The sequence below is a fragment of the Haematobia irritans genome, chromosome 3 (genome assembly GCF_050003625.1).
Source record: "Haematobia irritans isolate KBUSLIRL chromosome 3, ASM5000362v1, whole genome shotgun sequence".
Classification (NCBI taxonomy): Eukaryota; Metazoa; Arthropoda; class Insecta; order Diptera; family Muscidae; genus Haematobia; species Haematobia irritans.
Genome location: NC_134399.1, coordinates 162,340,030 through 162,361,974, shown reverse-complemented (window position 1 = coordinate 162,361,974; position 21,945 = coordinate 162,340,030). Strand labels below are relative to the sequence as shown.

The 21,945-nt window shown below is 27.7% G+C and overlaps 1 protein-coding gene across 1 annotated transcript in view; it reads left to right on the top strand.

Annotated features, from left to right (window-relative positions):
- Dop2R (dopamine D2-like receptor) overlaps nucleotides 1-21,945 on the top strand; it is a 182,248-nt gene that overhangs the window by 67,660 nt on the left and 92,643 nt on the right. The window contains exons 3-5 of the mRNA XM_075301875.1: nucleotides 3,373-3,482; nucleotides 3,603-3,855; nucleotides 21,568-21,866. Coding sequence (XP_075157990.1) covers nucleotides 3,373-3,482; nucleotides 3,603-3,855; nucleotides 21,568-21,866 — 662 coding nt within the window. The remainder of the gene's footprint in view (nucleotides 1-3,372; nucleotides 3,483-3,602; nucleotides 3,856-21,567; nucleotides 21,867-21,945) is intronic.

Here is a 21,945-nt window from a genome sequence, read left to right as displayed (position 1 = left end):
TGACATCTAGTTTATCGCTTAAAGGTGGCTATATTCAATACCAATCCAGAAATTGTCTGCGTCAGATTGTCATTTCAAAAAGTTTTAGATATTCGTCCCAAGTCTATGTTGTAACTTAAATAGAATAGAGAGCTTTTTCACAAAGATTTATATCAAAACTTTTAAAGAAATCAAAGTCACAATTTTATTTCTATAGAAAATTTTGTCAACGTCTTTATTTTTGTCAAAATTTTATTTCTATAGAAAATTTTGTCAAAATGTTATATCTATAGAAAATCAAGGTCAGAATTTAATTTCTATAGACAATTTTGCCAATTTTATTTTTATAGAAAATCAAAGTCAGAATTTTATTTCTATAGAAAAATCAAAGTCAGAATTTTATTTCTATAGAAAAATCAAAGTCAGAATTTTATTTATATAGAAAATTTTGTCAAAATTTTATTTTTATTGAAAATTCTTTCAAAATTTTATTTCTATAGCAATTTTTGTCAAAATTGTATTTCTATTGAAAATTCTTTCAAAATTTTATTTCTATAGAAATTTTTTCAAAATTTTATTTCTATAGAACATTTTGTCAATATTTTATGCCTATAGATAATTTTGTCAATATTTTATTTCTATAGACAATTTTTTCAAACTGTTATTTCTATCGAAAATTTTTTCAAAATTTTACTTCTATAGAAAATTTGGCCCAAAAATTTAATTCTATAGAAAATTTTGTCAACATTTTATTTCCATAGAAACTTTTATCAAAATTGTATTTTTATTGTTGTTTTTGATCTCAGCTTAAAACCATGCATTGACTAAACTACAAGTGTAGCTTAACCAACAGAGGAAAAGTATGCTTGTCAAATTTATTTGGGCAAAGCCCTATAGACTGCAAGATGGTTGGATGTACAGCTGTTTCGGAATTACCACATTCCTTATCAGCATCCTCTACTTGCAGCAAAACTATCAACTATCAATATTTTTTTTCTGTAGAAAATTGTATCATAATTTTATTTCTATAGAAAATTTTGTCATAATTTTATTTCTATAGAAAATTTTGCCAACAATTTTATTTCTGTAGAAAATTTTGCCACAAATTTTATTTCTATAGAAAATTTTGTCAAAATTTTATTTCTGTACCAAATTTTGTAAAAATATTATTTCTATAGAAAACTTTGTCAAAATGTTATTTCTACAGAAAATTTTGTTAAAATTTTATTTCTGCAGAAAATTTTGTCAAAATTTATATCTATATTTTGTCAATATTTTATTTCTATAGAAAATGTTGTCAAAATTTTATTTCCAAAGAAAATTTTGTTAAAATTTAATTTCTGTATAAAATTTTGTCAAACTTTTATTGCTATAGAAAATTTTGTCAAAATTTTATTTCTATAGAAAATTTTGTCAAAATGTTATTTCTATAGAAAATTCTGTCTAAATTTTATATCTAAAGAATTTTTTTTCAAAATTGTGTTTCTATAGAAACGTTTGTCAAAATTTTATTTCTATAGAAAATCTTTTCAAAATGTTATTTCTATAGAAAATTTTGCTCAAAAATTTATTTGTATAGAAAATGTTGTCAAAATTTTATTTCCATAGAAAATTTTGTTAAAATTTTATTTCTATGAAAAAATTTGTCAAAATTTTATTTTTAAAGAAATTGTTGTCAAAATTTTATTTCTATAGAAATTATTGTCAAAATTTTATTTCTATCGAAAATGTTGTCATAATTGTAGTTGTATAGAAAATTATGTCAAAATTTTATTTCTACAAAAAATTTTAAAAATGTCAGAATTTTATTTATAAAGAAAATTTTGTCAAAATTTTATTTCTATAGAAAATTTGGCAAATTTTATTTCTATAGAAAAATTTGTCAAAATTTTATTTCTATTGAAAATTCTTTCAAAATTTTATTTCTATAGATTTTTTTTAATTTTGTTTCTAAAGAACATTTTGTAAAAATTTTATTTCTATAGAACATTTTGTCAAAATTTTCTTTCTATAGAAAATTTTCTCAAAATTTTATTTCTATTGAAAAGTTTTTCAAAATTTTATTTCTATAGAAATTGTTGCCAAAATTTTATTTCTATTGAATTTTTTGTCATAATTTTAGTTGTATAAATATTTTGTTAAAATTTTATTTGTATAAAAATTTTTAAAAATGTCAGAATTTTATTTATATAGAAAATTTTGTCAAAATTGTATTTCTATAGAAAATTTGGCAAATTTTATTTCTATTGAAAAATTTGTCAAAATTTTATTTCTATAGAAATTGTTGTCACAATTTTCTTTCTATAGAAAATTTTGTCAAGATTTCATTTCTATAGAAAATTTTCTCAAAATTTTATTTCTATTGAAAAGTTTTTCAAAATTTTATTTCTATAGAAATTGTTGTCAAATTTTTATTTCTATTGAAAATGTTGTCATAATTTTAGTTGTATAGAAAATTTTGTCAAAATTTTACTTCTATAAACAATTTTAAAAATTTCAGAATTTTAATTATGTAGAAAATTTTGTCAAAATTTTATTTCTATAGAAAATTTTGTCAAAATTTAATTTCTATATACAATTTTGTCAACATTTAATTTCTATAGAAAATTTTTTCAAAATTTTATTTCTATCGAAAATCTTTTCAAAATATTATTTCTATAGAAAATTTTGCACAAAATTTTATTTCTATAGAAAATTTTTTCAAGATTTTATTTCTATAGAAAATTTTGTCAAAATTTTATTTCTATTGAAAAATTTGTCAAAATTTTATTTCTATTGCAAAAATTGGTCAAAATTTTATTTTTATAGAAATTGTTATCAAAATTTTATTTCTATAGAAATTGTTGTCAAAATTTTATTTCTATTGAAAATTTTGTCATAATTTTAGTTGTATAGAAAATTTTGTCAAAATTTTATTTCTATAAAAAATTTTAAAAATGTCAGAATTTTATTTATATAGAAAATTTTGTCAACATTTTATTTCTATAGAAAATTTGGCAAACTTTATTTCTATAGAAAATTTTGTCAAAATTGTATTTCTTGGAAAATTTTATTTGTATGGAAAATTTTATCAAAATATTATTTCTATGGATATTTTTATCAAAACTTTATTTCTATCTACCAATTGGATAGGAATGTTTTGTAAAACCTAGGAAAAAAAACCTACCCTAATCAATTTGTTATCCATCCCGCATTACTAATTGCTGCATCCAACTTATTGACTAATAAAAGGTGACCACTACAAAGTTCAAAGTTCTCCTCTGATTGCAAAAGTCAGTAGCCTCATAGTTTTTCCTGAATTTAGATGTGATAAATTTATGGATATGAGAATTTTTAAAAATCATGTAATGTAACAAAGCTAAAAATTATATATTTCTTTTTCTATGCTTACAGGTAAACAGATCATGGGGCTTACCATTTGTTGTGTGTGATTTTTATATAGCCATGGATGTGATATGTTCCACCTCATCGATTTTTAATTTAGTTGCAATATCAGTAGACAGGTAAGGCAATCTAAATTCATATCAATTAACATTAAATTCATTCATTTAATATTAAATTGGTTTTTCAAATTAATGTTTCTGTGTTAAATTTGGATTTATTTCATTTTTTTCTCTTCGCAGATATATCGCTGTGACACAACCAATAAAATATGCCAAGCATCGGAACAGTCGACGTGTCTGTTTAACCATCGTCCTTGTGTGGGCCATATCAGCCGCAATTGGTTTTCCCATAGTTTTAGGTCTCAATCATACGCCGGATCGTGATCCCACAGTCTGTATATTCTACAATGATGATTTTATAGTATATTCATCGTTAAGCTCTTTCTATATACCATGCATAATGATGGTATTTTTATATTGGCATATATTTTCGGTAAGATAGCATTTACAATATTATATCATTAATTACGAAACGACCCATGTATACCGTTGCACATATTAATTTTATATTATTGGCATTGGTCTAGATTGAAATCAATTTTATTTAGGTGATGTTGGATATTTGAAACATTTTTATAGGCACCACCTTAAGGTGGTGGTGGCAATTGAAATGGCATAATAAGAATATTTAAATATATATTGATTTATGACTACAAATATTATATCTATTCTTGATCGGGAATTAATTCCGCTGCGATCCAATGATGTCAGTTTGTTTGTTGTAATAACACTATAGCCTTCAATAATAGAGTTTTCCGGTAGCTTTACTAATTCCTCACTCTTAGGCCTTAGGAGAAAACGATCTGTTTAGCAGTTGTGCCTATAATTGTATCATTGCAAATGAACAAGCGATATAAAAACAAGTATATATGGTCAAAGGTTTGGCCGTTCCGAGTCTTATGTACCAACCACCATCGATGGTGTAGAGAGTTATACTAAAGAATACAGAATTGAATTATCCAGAAATCGTATATGGCTGTCGGTTCATACTATACCTAGAAGTAGACCGATATAGCCATTTGCAATACCATCAGCATCAACAACAACTACTTGTGTTAAGTTTGAAGTCGATAGCGTGTTTCGTTCGGATTTACGTCATCGTCGGATACACGTTAAAAGAATTCTACCAAAAATGGTTGATTTTTTTACTCTTTGGTAGATTGGTAAAATTTTTGATGTTTTTCTCTTCAACTAAGAGATACTCCATAAATTTTCTAAAGAAATAAGATTTTGACAACATTTTCTATAGAAATAAGATTTTGACAAAATTTTCTACAAGGTTTTGAAAAAATTGTCTATAGAAATAAGATTTTGACAAAATTTTCTATATTTTCTATATATATGTTGGCAAAATAGTCTATAGGAATAAAATTTTGACAAAATTTTCTACAGAAATAAAATTGTACAAAATTTTCTATAAAAAAATACAACATTTTCTATAAAAAAAATGTTGACAAAATTTTCTATAGAAATCAAATTTTGACAACATTTTCTATAGAAATAAAATTTTGATAAAATTTTCTATAGAAATAAAAATTTTTCAAAAATTTCTGTAGAAATCAAATTTTGACCAAATTTTCTATATAAATCAAATTTTGACAAAGTTTTTATATAAATAAAATTTTGACAAAAATTTCTATTGAAATAAAGTTTTGACAAAATTTTCTATAGAAATAAAATGTTGACAAAATTTTCTATAGAAATACAATTTTGACAAATTTTTTATACATAAAATTTTGACAAAAATTTCTACTGAAATAAAATTTTGACAAAATTTTCTATAGAAATAAAATTTTGACAAAATGTTCTACAGAAATAAAATTTTGCCAATAATTTCTATAGAAATAAAATGTTGACAAAATGTGCTATAAAAATAAACAAAATTTTCTATAGAAATAAATATATGACAAAATTTTATACAGAAATAAAATTTTGACACAATTTTCTATAGAAATAAAATGTTGACAAAATTTTCTACAAAAATACAATTTTACAAAAGTTTCTATAGAAATAAGATTTTGACAAAATTTTCTATAGAAATAAAATTTTGACAAAATTTTCTATAGAAATAAAATTTTGACAAAATTTTCTATAGAAATAAAATTTTGACAATATTTTGTATATGAACAAATTTTTGACAAAATATTCTATAGAAATACAATTTTTGGCAAAATTTTCTATAGAAATAAAATTTTGACAAAATTTTTAATCGAAATAAAATTATGTCAAAATTTTGTACAAAACTAAAATTTTGATAAAATCTTCTATAGAAATAACATTTTGACAACATTTTCTATAGAAATAAATATATGACAAAATTTTATACAGAAATAAAATTTTGACACAATTTTCTATAGAAATAAAATTTTCACAAAATTTTCTATAGAAATAAAATTTTGACAAAATTTTCTATAGAAATAAAATTTTGACAATATTTTGTATATGAACAAATTTTTGACAAAATATTCTATAGAAATACAATTTTTGGCAAAATTTTCTATAGAAATAAAATTTTGACAAAATTTTTAATCGAAATAAAATTATGTCAAAATTTTGTACAAAACTAAAATTTTGATAAAATCTTCTATAGAAATAACATTTTGACAACATTTTCTATAGAAATAAATATATGACAAAATTTTATACAGAAATAAAATTTTGACACAATTTTCTATAGAAATAAAATTTTCACAAAATTTTCTATAGAAATAAAATTTTGACAAAATGTTCTATAGAAATAAAATTTTGAAAATATTTTGTATATGAACAAATTTTTGACAAAATATTCTATAGAAATAAAATTTTGAAAATATTTTCTATAGAAATACAAATTTTGGCAAAATTTTCTATAGAAATAAAATTTTGCAAAATTTTTAATCGAAATAAAATTATGTCAAAATTTTGTACAAAACTAAAATTTTGACAAAATCTTCTATAGAAATAACATTTTGACAACATTTTCTATAGGAATAAAATATTGACAAAATATAGAAATAAAATTTTGACAAAATTTTTTATAAAAATAAAGTTTTGACAAAATTTTATACAGAAATAAAATATTTATAAAATTTTCTACAGAAATAAAATTTTGACAACATTTGCTATAAAAATAAAATTTTGTCAAAATTTTCTATAGAAGTAAAATTTTGAAAAAATTTTCTACAAAAATAAAATTTTACAAAAGTTTCTATAGAAATAAAATTTTGACAAAATTTCCTATAGAAATAATAATTGGCAAAATATTTTTTTTTTTGTTTGGTGAACATCAATTTGAAAATCTAGCGTTTATAGATTTCATATCCAAATAAAGCCGACAGGGTCATCCAGTTTGGATATGTTACTTTATCCTGTCCTTTAGGATACTAATTGGTATCACTATTTATTATGCACTTGTTTGCAGCATTTCAATTCCAATATATCCCTTCACAGCTAGAATATAGAAAGAATATTTAACCGGCAATGACATCCATGCCCTCAGGCATACAACAAAATTTAGTGGCTGAGTTTTATATTCGTTGTTTGTTTTTTTGCGATATGAATGCAATGTTTGCCTTGGCCAGTCATTCGTATGAATGTCAGATTTCACTTGAAATCAATGCTGACCAAAGTTTACTGAGTTGGAAATGTAAATAGCATTACCTATTAACAATACCATAAGCAAAATAGTATGGACCGTAGTCATCGTAGTGTGGCTACCATTATAGTGTGAGTCCATTTCCGTATCGGTAGCATCATTTTCACATCGACCCTGGATACTCTATATGTAGTAAATACTGTGGCACACACACATACACACATTCCCAACTTTCAAATGACACTGCCACAAAAACCAAAATTGCTGAAGTGTGGCTCTGGGTGAGTAACGTGGCATGGCGTAAATATAGAGGATAGATATGCCAGCAGCAACAATAACAAAAACAACAAAAATCGAACCCAAACAAAACTCTATTATCTAAAAATTATGTTTGCTCAACAAATCTGGCAGAAAGCGAATTTTTACCAATACCCATAAAATTTCCGATTCGCAATTGGAATAACGAAAAGTTTTAAAACCGCGCATAGCTTGCCATATGAATGAACAAAAAATAACACTACACTTTTGTGGGGCAATTGGAACAGTGGGTAAAATTCGGTTTACGGAGAATTTCGTAGGATCTACATCAAATACTAGACATAGGCTGTAACATAATAAAATAATATGACCTGGGCCACGAGAAATTGGAATCTCTAGCCAAACAACAAAACGATTTTTGATATTGGCCAAATAAAGAAGTCGATTTTTTTATGTTGGCTGAAAGCGATATTTGGTAGTTCTAAATCGACTAATGAAGTTTTAACTAATGAATATGCTGACATAAAATGTCAAAAATTTGAAAGCAACGATTTGGACAAACCGACTTTTGATGTTTTTGAAAATACATTTGAACTTCGTAATCGATTATTTTCCACTTTTATTAATGACCATCAACCACTAAATGATAATATCTATTGACTTAAATTGACTTATTTTATTTTGATATTGGTTAAAATTGACCAATCGATGTTTAGGCTTATAACAATAGGATGGTGATGAAGGTAAAATAAATATGCCATTCAATTTATTTATTCAGTCTATGAAACACATCCCTCCCAGCAAAAAATACTTCAGCAGTAAGAGTTTAGTTGCGCTTTTTGGTATACAATAAAGTAGGCATCCACACTGCATGAATCGGTGGCAATAACGTAAACGAGTAATCAAACTAGTTTATGATCATTCGTTTACGTTATTGCAACCAATTCATGCCGTATAGATGCATGAAAGGTAGTGCTGTTTTCCTTCATGCCAACAATGCTCAATACTCAAGATTTTATATCACATCTGTGCAATATTTCTATTAAAATGAGCAATTGTATCAGCGCTATGTAGAAGCTGCTCTAAATCGGGACATCGCCTACAAAAATCAGCGCTGATTCGTTTCTTTTGCAAGCAGTTGGTACTGCCTCTCTCTCTTACAATCCTGCTGAAATAGTGCTTAATTTTTTGCTGGGTTACAATTCTAAGCAATTCTAAAAATAAATTTAGTCTTAATTGGAATTAAAAAAAAAAATTTAGGGAAATTGGAAATTTTAAATCAAGGTTATTATTTAAATTATTAAATTCCTTAGAGATCTCAAAATTGAATCCAAAAATATTTTGTTTTTTAACACATCGTGACTCACGAAAATTTTCGTGATTTTGACCATATATTTCATGAGTCACGACATCTTCGTGCGTGGGTGCTCTTGAGTACAAATTTTCTTTTCGTGAGCAGGTGTGAGCGTGAGTTCTACAAAACAATATCGTGCGTGAGTAAGATTTTTCCATCGTGAGTGTGCGTGAGTAAAACATAACTCACATGCACACCTCTAAATTCTGAAAAATTCTACAAAATTAATAAAATCGTGTTGCCTTTTTGTATCTTGACTACAAACCAAAAAACATTTAAAAATAAGAGAGTTTTTTCAACGCGTTTTTTTAAAGACGTTTTTACTTGGAACAAAGCATAATTTATACTTTTAGTCGAGTCCGGATTTGGAAATTTTTTGCTAACATTAAAAAGATTTTCTGATTTCAACAAAAATGGTCAAAATCGCCACTGCTTAGTCGAAAAGTTGTAAAAATGACTGTAATTTTCCTAAACTTCTAATACATATATATCGAGCGATAAATCATAAATAAACTTTTGCGAAGTTTCCTTAAATTTGCTTTAGATTGAAATGTTTCCCATATTTATACCCTTCACCACTACTGTGGTACAGGGTATAATAAGTTTGTGCATTTGTATGTAACGCCAAGAAGGAATAATTTTAGTATACGGATCGACTTAGAATTAAATTCTGAGTCGATTTAGCGATGTCCGTCTGTCTGTCCGTCTGTCTGTTGGTGTATTTTTGTGTGCAAAGTACAGCTCGCAGTTTTAGTCCGATTGTCTTTGAGCCTGTTTCGGCTCAAAGACGATCCCTGTTGATTTTGGAAAAACTCGGTTCAGATTTAGATATAGCTGCCATATATATAGTTTTCACCGATCTGGTCATAATTGGCGTGTATATCAACCGATCTTCCTCAAATTCCGTACATCGGAATATTTCATGAGTCTCGAAAAAAGCAAAATATCAGCCAAATCGGTTCAGATTTAGATATAGCTCCCATATATAGCTTTCTCCCGATTTACACTCATATGACCACAGAGGCCAATTTTTAACTCCGATTTAGTAGAAATTTTGCACAGGGAGTAGAATTAGCATTGTAGCTATGCGTGCAAATTTTGGTTGACATCAGTTCAGATTTAGATATAGCTCCCATATATATGTTTTTCTGATTTCGACAAAAATGGTCAAAATACCAACATTTTCCTTGTTAAATCGCCACTGCTTAGTCGAAAAGATGTACAAATGACTCTAATTTTCCTAAACTTCTAATACATATATATCGAGCGATAAATCATAAATAAACTTTTGGGAAGTATCCTTAAATTTGCTTTAGATTGAAATGTTTCCCATATTTATACCCTTCACCACTACTGTGGTACAGGGTATAATAAGTTTGTGCATTTGTATGTAACGCCAAGAAATAGTGGTCATAGACCCATCTTTTAGTATACCGATCGGCTTAGAATTAAATTCTGAGTCGATTTAGCGATGTCCGTCTGTCTGTCTGTCCGTCCGTCTGTCTGTATATGTAATTTTGTGCACAAAGTACAGCTCGCAATTTAAGTCCGATCGTCCTCAAATTTGGCATAGGGCCGTTTCTTGGGACAGAGACAATCGCTATTGGTTTTTGGAAAAAATCGGTTCAGATTTAGATATAGCTGCCATATATAGTTATCACCGATTTGATTATAATTCACGTATTTATGAACCGACGTTCTTCAAATTTTGTACATCTGAATGATTTGTCAGTCCCGTAAAAACTGCGAAATATCAGCTAAATCGGTTCAGATTTATATATAGCTCCCATATATATCTTTCGTCCGATTTGGACTTATATGGCCCCAAAAGCGAGAGTTTTGCCCTGATTTGCTTCAAATTTTGCACAACGAGTACGTTAAATAGTATCGTTAATTGTGCTAAATTTAGTTGAAATCGGTTCAGATTTAGATATAGCTCCCCTATATATCTTTCGTCCGATTTTGACTTATATGGCTTCAAAAGCCGGAGTTTTGGCCTGATGTGATTAAAATTTTGTACAAGGAGTACGTTTAAAAGTATTGTTAATTGTGCCAAATTTAGTTGAAATCGGTTCAGATTTAGATATAGCTCCCATATATATCTTTCGACCGATTTGGACTTATATGGCCCCAAAAGCCAGAGTTTTGCCCTGATTTGCTTCAAATTTTGCACAACAAGTACGTTTAATAGTATCGTTAAGTGTGCTTAATTTGGTTAAACTCGGTTCCGATTTAGATATAGCTCCCATATATATCTTTCGTCCGATTTGGATTTAAATGGCCTCAAAAGCCAGAGTTTTGCCCTGAGTTGCTTGAAATTTTGCACAAGGAGTACGTTTTATAGTATCGTTAATTGTGCAAAATTTAGTTGAAGTCGGTTCAGATTTAGATATAGCTCCCATATATATCATTCGCCCGATTTGGACTAATATGCCCACAGAGGCAAAAGTGCTACTCTGATTTACGTGAAATTTTGCAGAGGGAGTAGAATTGAACTTGAAACTTTGCACATTCAGTAGAATTAAGGTTCTGCATATGCGTGTTTATTTTGGTTGAAATCGGTTCAGGTTTTGATATAGCTCCCATAAATATCTTTCGCCCGATTTTCCGTCATATGACCACAGAGGTCAAAGTTGTTATCCGATTTACGTGAAATTTTGCACAGGGAGTAGATTCAACATGGTAGCTATGCATGTGAAATTTAATACCTACATTTTCCTTATCAAATTGCCACTGCTAAGTCGAAAACTTATCAAAATGACTCAAATTTTCCTATTACTCTATTACACATCTATCGACCGATAAATCATAAATACACTTTTGCGAAGTTGCCTCAAAATTGGTTCATATTTAAATGTTTCCTATATATTTTCTTTTTACTAACATTGTTTTCCACCGCAGCGCATTAGCCGACTTAAATGTAAAATCTTTAAGTATTGCAGAACTCTGTACAGATCTGCTCAGATATACAGAATATATGTGCATGGATTCATATAGCATCCAACACATTGGACGGATTTGATATGGTATCGAAAATGTGGACTTACAAAGTGGTGAAGGGTATAATATAGTCGGCTCCGCCCGACTTTAGACTTTCCTTACTTGTTTTTTACTAAAATTGTGTTCCACCCTAGTGCATTAGCCAACTTAAATTTTGAGTCTATGGATTCTGTAAAAGTCTATCAAATTCTGTCCAAATCGAGTGATATTTTAATGTATGTATTTGGGACAAACCCTTATATATAGCCCCCAAAACATTTGACGGATGTGATATGGTATCGAAAATTTAGATATACAAAGTGGTGCAGGGTATAATATAGTCGGCCCCGCCCGACTTTAGACTTTCCTTACTTGTTTTCTACTAACATTGTGTTCCACCCTAGTGCATTAGCCGACTTAAATTTTGAGTCTATAGATTTTGTAGAAGTCTATCAAATTATGTCCAGATCGAGTGATATTTAAATGTATGTATTTGGGACAAATCTTTATATATAGCCCCCAACACATTTGACGGATGTGATATGGTATCGAAAATTTAGATCTACAAAGTGGTGTAGGGTATAATATAGTCGGCCGCGCCGGACTTTCTACTTTACTCACTTGTTTTAAATATTAATTTAAGGATACATTTACGTTAAGGTTATATTTACATTCCGAATTAAATTTTAACTTCACTGTGACCACTGTGGCGGTTTATGTACGCAAGAGTGGATATGATGCACAAAATATTCCGTAGACCACAATCACATCTGAAAGCCATAAACAAAAAGTAAACACTGGCAAAAGCAAAAGAGAAAACCTTAAATGCCAATGTTTATTTATTCAACACTAATACCAAAACACATGGTAAAAATAAATAGATATACCGGTACGAATACCAACATACCATGCGGGTATTTGTATAACAAATCAACCTCCTCCCCCTTGTCACCTCTATTATCCCATTTTCATATAGAACTTTCTCACGTCCTGTATCATCTAAATCACGCACACCCGCATTTAAGAAAAATAGAAAAAGTTTTCCATAAAAACGTACACGTCGTTTTTATTTTATTTTTTTTTTTCGTTTACTTATTTTTCTATGGAACAAATAGTCAATTTTTCTTTTATCAAATTAATTTTATGCTGAATAAAATATTGGAAATATTTTAAATTGTGATTTCCGTGAAATAGGATTATTTGTTCGTGGTCGTTTTTTTTTTTTTGGTTACTTCCATTTGCATATGGACTGAAAATGGTGATTGGCTGGGTTGTGTACTGGACTGGTAGTTTGGACAGTTGAACTGCCTTTTCAATGAATGAAAGAAACAAAGTTTTTTCCCTTTTAGATCGTTTTCGTCATCTTTTTGCCAATTTATTCTTTTTTTTTTTTGTAAATCAAATTGGCTTTTGCATTTTATTTTGTGGTATAAGTCGTGATCAAAAGAATCTTTGAAGCAATTTCATGCCAAATATTGAACATGAATAGTATGGTATGGTTTCAGTTTTTCCAGAAAGTGAAATAATATAATCTAATTTAAGGTTTAATTTCAATAAAATTTAAATGAAATTTTAGTTCTTAATCCGGTTCTAAAGATCAATGCCAGATATAAAATATTTGTAGTCCCATTTATATCATCAAAAATTCTATCACATCTGATATGAACTACGCCTTCGACATAAGGATACAAAAGTCAAAATTACCCTTTGACTTATCGACATTTTGTCATAATGATCGCAAAGTCGACTTTTTGTAATCTTCCAAATCGACTATAGATGTTTTGAAATTCATAATCAGGGTTGGCCTGTCACAAACTGTGACTTTTGCGACATACATTTGCGACGGTATAATACGTATGTCGCAAAAGTCGTAAACCTACTGTAGAAAACCAAATTTTGAATAGAAGAAATCCTGAACATTTTTTAATGTAGTTTGACAGCATTCGCTTTGAGTTTCTGCAGAAATTTGTGAAAGTTTTCCCATGGTCAAGCCTATTTTCTTAGGTGGTATCGAAATTCCCGTTGGTGAGTGTGCAAAATACCTTGGGGTTATATTGGACAGGAGACTGAACTTAAAGCTAAGAAAGGACGAGAAAATCCACGGTTACCCTGTACTCGTGCAAAAGGCAATAGGGAAAATGTGGGGACTAAAACCGAAAATTGTGAACATTCCTAAGAATTGAAACTTCTTCGCACATACCATCGTCTTGGATATCATCGAATTCGCTGCCCAGCTGACGCGACTAAAGCATTTTCAGTTTGCGACTTTTGTTACTTTTTCTACATTTAAGAAGCGTATGTGACGTTTACGACGTTTACAACTTTGCGACAGTCGCAAACCTAAAAAAGTTTGATACAGACCATCTCTGTTCATAATATGAGGAAAAGCTCCAAAAATTAATTTTGATCTGAGAAGGGAATACGATGTAGCATCTTCTTTGCTGATTCTACTCATCAGTAACTCAAAAATTGTCCCCATGGTAAAAAGTAGAATTTTTACAATTTGTGGAACGTCGAAAAGTCGACTTTTTGGTTTTCCAAAATTAATGTCTCCTAATTTGAAGAAAAATTTAACAAATTGAAATATCTCATTTTCAAGTTGTTGATCAAAGTTTGGATAATATCAAAAATGTTTTAAACATTTACTTCAGAATTTGCAATATTATATTAATATTATGATCTCCCATATTAGCGACAATTTTTCGACTCAATTACAATTGAAGCGATATTTGTACCCTTTACAAAAAGGAAGAACTTACAAAGGAATTTTATAGTATGACCTAACACGTAAATTAAAACTTTGAATGATATTAAATATATGAAAAAAGTATGTCGAAGTTTTATTTTATAGAAAATTTTGTCAACATTTTATTTCTTTAAAAAATTTTATTTCTGTAGAAAAATTTGTCTACGTTTTAATTCTGTGGTAAATTTTGTCAAAATTTTATTTCTGTGGAAATTGTTGTTAAAATTTTATTTCTATAGAAAATTTTGTCAAAATTTTGTTTCTATAGAAAACTTTGTCAATTTTTTTTCTATAGAAAATTGGTAAACATTTTATTTCCTCATTTTTTATATAGAAAATTTGGTAATTTTTTTTTTCTGTATAAAATTTGTTAAAAATTTTATTTCTATAGAAAATTTTGTCAACATTTTATTTCTATCGAAAATTTTGTCAAAACTTTATTTCTATAGAAAATTTTGTCAACATTTTATTTCTATCGAAAATTTTGTCAAAACGTTATTTCTATAGAAAATTTTGTCAGCATTTTATTTCTATAGAAAATTTTGTCAACATTTTATTTCTATCGAAAATTTTGTCAAAATTTTCAAAAAAAAAAATGTTGTCAAAATTTTCAAAAAAGACACGGAAGAATGCGCGAGAATGTACCGACATATCATACACAAGCATCAACACAAAGGAGGCTTAGTGTACTGTGGCTTGCGAAATGAACAGCAGCACACGAACTCAAGTTAGTTATTTACAATAAATTATATCTTAAATAATATTGTGATTTTTGTGAACATTAAATGTAATTTAATTTTTGTATTTTATGTAGATACAAAATCTATTTCTATACAAAATTTTGTCAAAAAGTTATTTCTATAGAAAATTTTGTCAAAATTTTATTTCGATAGAATATGTTGTCAACATTTTATTTCTATCGAAAATTTTGTCAACATTTTCAAAAACGAAAGTTTTGTCAAAATTTTAAATTTTTTTTCTATAGAAAATTTGGTAAAATTTTTTTATATAGAAAATTTGGTTTTTTTTTTTTATAAAATTTGGTAAAAATTTTATTTCCTCAAAAAATTTAATCAAAATTTTATTTCTATACAAAATTTTGTCAAAATTTTATTTCTATAGAAAATTTTGTCAACATTTTCAAAAACGAAAATTTTGTCAAAATTTAAATTTTTTTTCTATAGAAAATTTGGTAAAAATTTTTTATATAGAAAATTATGGTAATTTTTTTTTTTTTTTATAAAATTTGGTAAAAATTTTATTTCCTCAGAAAATTTAATCGAAATTTTATTTCTATACAAAATTTTGTCAAAATTTTATTTCTATACAAAATTTTGTCAAAATTTTATTCCTTTAGAAAATTTTGTCAACATTTTATTTCTATAGAAAATTTTGTCAACATTTTATTTCTATCGAAAATTTTGTAAAAATTTTCAAAAACGAAAATTTTGTCAAACTTTAAATTTTTTTTCTATAGAAAATTTGGTAAAAATTTATTTATATAGAAAATTTTGGTAATTTTTTTTTATAAAATTTGGTAAAAATTTTATTTCCGCAGAAAATTTAATCGAAATTTTATTTCTATACAAAATTTTGTCAAAATTTTATTTCTATAGAAAATTTTGTCAACATTATATTTCTATAGAAAATTTTGTCAACATTTTATTTCTATCGAAAATTTTGTCAAAACGTTATTTCTATCGAAAATTTTGTCAAAATTTTATTTCTATCGAAAATTTTGTCAAAATTTTCAGAAAAGAAAATTTTGTCAAAATTTTGCAAAAAAGACTCGGAAGAATGCGCGAGAATGTACCGACATATCATAAACAAGCATCAACACAAAGGAAGCTTAGTGTACGGTGACTTGCGAAACGAACAGCAGCACACGAACTCAAGTTAGTTATTTACAATAAATTATATCTTAAATAATATTGTGATTTTTGTGAACATTAAATGTAATTTAATTTTTGTATTTTATGTAGATACAAAATGCCAGAAGATGGTTAGTGGCACTAACCGAAATATTGGACAAAAATATTAAAACACATCAATAATCGATTTTTTCTATGACCTCAAGCCGAACAAAATTAATAATCAGAACAATCATAAAATAGGACAACAATATTCAAAAATACGTAAAAATTTTATTTTTATAAAAAATTTTGTTAAAATTTTAGTTCTATAGAAAATTTTGTCAACATTTTATTTCTATAGAAAATTTTGTCAAAATTGTATTTCTATAGAAAATTTTGTCAAAATTGTATTTCTATAGAAAATTTTGTCAAAATTTTATTTCTATAGACAATTTTGTCAAAATTTTATTTCTATAGAAAATTTTGTCAAAATTTTATTTCTATAGAAAATTTTGTCAACATTTTATTTCTATAGAAAATTTTGTCAAAATTTTATTTCTATAGAAAATTTTGGTAAAATTTTATTTCTATAGAAAATTTTGTTATCATTTTATTTCTATAGAAAATTTTGTCAAACTTTTATTTCTATGGAAAATTTTGTCAAAATTTTATTTCTATGGAAAATTTTGTGAACCTCAAAAACCTTTAGTTCCAATCAAATCGTATAAAAATTGGTGTGTTTAGAAGCTTAAAAAGTCAAATAGAGTTAGGGATAGAAAATTTTGTCAAAATTTTATTTCTATCGAAAATTTTGTCAAAATTTTTAAAAAAGAAAATTTTGTCAAAATTTTGAAACAACAAAATTCTATAGAAAATTTGATAAACATTTTTTTCTATAGAAAATTTGGTAAAAATTTTATTTGAAATTTTATTTCTATACAAAATTTTGTCAAAATTTTTTTTATAGAAAATTTTTTTAACATTTCACTTCTATAGAAAATTATGTCAATATTTTAATTCTATAGAAAATTTTGTCAAGATTTTATTTCTATAGAAAATTTTGTCAACATTTTATTTCTATAGAAAATTATGTCAAAATTATAATTCTATAGAAAATTTTATTCAAGATTTTATTTCTAATAGAAAATTTCTATAGAAATTTTTGTCAATATTTTATTTCTATAGAAAATTATGTCAAAATTTTAATTCTATAGAAAATTTTGTCAAGATTTTATTTCTATAGAAAATTTTGTCAACATTTTATTTCTATAGAAAATTATTTCAACATTTTATTTCTATAGAAAATTTTGTCAAAATTTTATTTCTATAGAAAAATATGTCAACATTTTATTTCTATAGAAAATTTTGCAAAATTTTATTTCTATAGAAAACTTTGTCAAAATTTTATTTCCTCAGAAAATTTGATCGAAATTTTATTTCTATAGAAAATTTTGTCAAAATTTTATTTCTATAGAAAATTTTGTCAAAATTTTATTTCTATGGAAATTTTTGTGAACCTCAAATACCTTTAGTTCCAATCAAATCGTATAAAAGTTGGTGTGTTTAGAAGCTTAAAAAGTCAAATAGGGTTAGGGATAGAAAATGTTGTCAAAATTTTATTTCTATCGAAAATTTTGTCAAAATTTTCAAAAAAGGAAATTCTTTCAAAATTTTGAAACAAAAAAATTCTATAGAAAATTTGATAAACATTTTTTTTCTATAGAAAATTTGGTAAAAATTTTATTTGAAATTTTATTTCTATACAAAATTTTGTCAACATTTTATCTCTATAGTAAATTTTGTCAACATTTTATTTCTATAGAAAATTATGTCAATATTTTAATTCTATAGAAAATTTTGTCAAGATTTTATTTCTATAGAAAATTTTGTCAACATTTTATTTCTATAGAAAATTATTTCATCATTTTATTTCCATAGAAAATTTTGTCAAAATTTTATTTCTATAGAAAATTATGTCAAAATTTTATTTCTATAGAAAATTTTGCAAAATTTTATTTCTATAGAAAACTTTGTCAAAATTTTATTTCCTCAGAAAATTTGATCGAAATTTTATTTTTATAGAAAATTTTGTCAAAATTTTATTTCTATAGAAAATTTGGTGAACCACAAATACCTTTAGTTCCAATCAAATCGTATAAAAATTGGTGTGTCTAGAAGCTTAAAAAGTCAAATAGGGTTAGGGATAGGGAGATATAAAGGCTTTATCAAAATATAAACCGATAGAAACTATCCGATACAAGTCTTTGTAGACCTCCACACTGTGGAACAGGGTATTATAAGTTAGATTAGGTTAAAGTGGCAGCCCGATTAAGATTCAGGCTCACTTAGACTATTCAGTCCATTGTGATTATAAGTTAGTGCATATGTTTGCAACACCCAGAAGGAGACGAGATAGACACATGGTGTCTTTGGCAAAAATGCTCAGGGTGGGCTCCTGAGTCGATATAGCCATGTCCGTCTGTCCGTGAACACATTTTTGTATTCAAAGTCTAGGTCGCAGTTTTAGTCCAATCGACTTCAAATTTGGCACAAGTATGTGCTTTGGCTCAAAATAGATCTCTATTGATTTTGGAAGAAATCGGTTCAGATTTAAATATAGCTCCCATATATATATTTCGCCCGATATGGACTTATATGGCCCCAGAAGCCAGAGTTTTACCCTAATTTGCTTAAAATTTTACACAAGAAGAACAATTAGTACTATAGTCAAGTGTGCCAAATTTTATTGAAATCGGTTCAGCTTTAGATATAGCTCCCATATATATCTTTCGCCCGATATGGACTAATACGGTCGCAGAAGCCAGAGTTTTACCCCAATTTGGTTGAAATTTTGCACAGGGAGTAGAATTAGCATTGTAGCTATGCGTGCCGAATTAGGTTGAAATCGGTTCAGATTTAGATATAGCTCCCATATATATATTTCGCCCGATTTACACTCATATGACCACAGAGGCCAATTTTTTGCTCCGAGTTAGTTGAAATTTTGCACAGGGAGTAGAATTAGCATTGTAGTTATGCTTGCCAAATATGGTTGAAATCGTTTCAGATTTAGATATATCTCCAATATATAGCTTTCGAACGCTTTACACTCATTTGACCACAGAGGCCAAGTTTTTGCTCCGATTTAGATGAAATTTTGCATAGGGAGTAGAATTAGCGTTGTAGCTATGCGTGCCAAATTTGGTTGAAATCGGTTCACTGTTAGATATATCTCCCATATATAGCTTTTCGCCCGATTTAGACTCATATGACCACAGAGGCCAACTTTTAACTCCGATTTAGTTGAAATTTTGCACAGGGAGTAGAATTAGCATTGTTGCTATGCGTGCCAAATTTGGTTGAAATCGGTTCAGATTTAGATATAGCTCCCATATATATGTTTTTCTGATTTCGACAAAAATGGTCAAAATACCAATATTTTCCTTGTAAAATCGCCACTGCTTAGTCGAAAAGTTGTAAAAATGACTCTTATTTTCCTAAACTTCTAATACATATATATCGAGCGATAAACCATAAATAAACTTTTGCGAAGTTTCCTTAAAATTGCTTCAGATTTAAATGTTTCCCATATTTTTTTTTACTAACATTGTGTTCCACCCTAGTGCATTAGCCGACTTAAATTTTGAGTCTATAGATTTTGTAGAAGTCTATCAAATTCTGTCCAGATCGAGTGATACTTAAATGTATGTATTTGGGACAAACCTTTATATATAGCCCCCAACACATTTGACGGATGTGATATGGTATCGAAAATGTAGATCTACAAAGTGGTGCAGGGTATAATATAGTCGGCCCGCCCGACTTTAGACTTTCCTTACTTGTTTAATTTACATCCAAAACATTGAGTTCGGATCACACCTAAAGATTTGATGCAAATTCAACGGCTGTGAAATGCAGGACTTTCGTCCTATGACAAGCCCATGCTAAATTCATCGCTTCTGCGTCAATTTGGCATCACTTCCGGATCCAAAAAGAAAATGTTCACTACTTTTTTGGCGACGCTTTTTTTGATGGGGATACCTTTGCATTTTATATTCCAATGTTTTATATAGCACAATGGACTGAATAGTCTACGTGAGCCTGAAACTAAATTGGGCTGCCACTTTAACCTATAAAAATAAATATTTTTGAGGTTCTACGTACTCGAAATATTTTAAAACTCTCGTAAAAGATTCACCTTGTCCAAAAAGGAGACTCACTCATGAACGTTTTCATGTGATTATTTTTTTTACAACCTTCGACGTGGATTAACTCAACAACAGTGCACACCCTCAAAAAAATCACTTCTGTAACATATACCCCAAACACATTTTGCTTCATGCATATATATTTTTAGGATTCGTCCAAACAAAGTATTGTTTGTATTGTTCAAACATATTATGTTTGACCTTAGGGCATACACTGGTAGTAAAAAATTTTAATGAAATTTTCTTTGTGTGGATATATTTTTAAGGCGCCAATTGGTTACTTCCATTATTTTACTTGCAGCATACTCTCTAGGTCTCTCTTTCTAAACACATTTATGTTTATAGGCTATTTCTAAATTAATATATGTTTGCATCCAAGCATATTATATTTACAAAAATTTTATGTCACAAACATAATATGTTCTAAGATATTAACATATATGTTCCAAACATGTTATTCTAGTTTATGAACATTATATGCTTTTTTGTCCGTGTATCGAAGAACTTAATTCAAGTTCTGGTAACGAAGCTCTGTTAGGAATTAGTGTTTATCGATGTTATTGTGAATTCCACCGAGTTATTGTGGCTCTTAAAAAATCACTATCACAGTTTAATTGCTTGTTTGGGAAACATTTTTTTCTTGATATTTATAACACAAATTTTGCAAAATTTTTCCTACCTAATTTACGATAAAACTCTTTGTAGTTAAAAGCTTTAAGGTATAATCAATGTAAATAGATTATGACATAAATCTTTAGAAAAACTATAGTCTAAATTGGCTTGACTTCTACAGCGCTAAGTTTTAGTTTTTGCCTTATCTCTGAATAAAGTATGAAGGCATAAACCAGCAATAACAACATTGCCAACAAAATCTAACCACTAACAGCAGTAACACCACAATCTCATGCCTGTATCACCATAAAGTGCAGGCCTTAAAGTCCTTAGCTAACATCCTTTGGCCTTATCGTTCGTTCGTTTGAAAATGGCAGTTTGATGTCGTTTAGGCAAATCATTGCATTTAACATTTTGCGATAACATCTTTATCCTCTAGTTCGATTTTTTTCAGCTCCCACGGTTCGGTTGTTTTTTTTTTTCTATTTTCAACGATGTCTTTGCATTTGCATAGTGAGCTCATCATCCTATTCATTGCACTTTCTCCTATCTCCATTGTAGGCACTACGAAGTCGAGCTCGTAAACAACGGGCGGCACGAAAACCCCATATTTCAGAGTTGACGGGAGGAAGTGTCATTGAGAACATTGCACAGACACGGAGATTAGCGGAAACTGCACTGGATACCAGTAGGCAGGGTGTACGTATAATGCCAGATGAACCGGCAACGAATACAGGATCGGGGTCCAATGAAGAGGAAGAGGAGAATGCCATATCACCAGACATTGATGATTGCCATGTAATTGTCAACGATAAATCCACCGAATTTATGTTGGCCACCGTGGTGGAAGAGACGGGCAAGTGAGTGTTAAAAAACAAATATTTAATATATTTAGAATTTTTTTTATGAAGTCTTTTCATTGTTATAAATTCTTAAAAA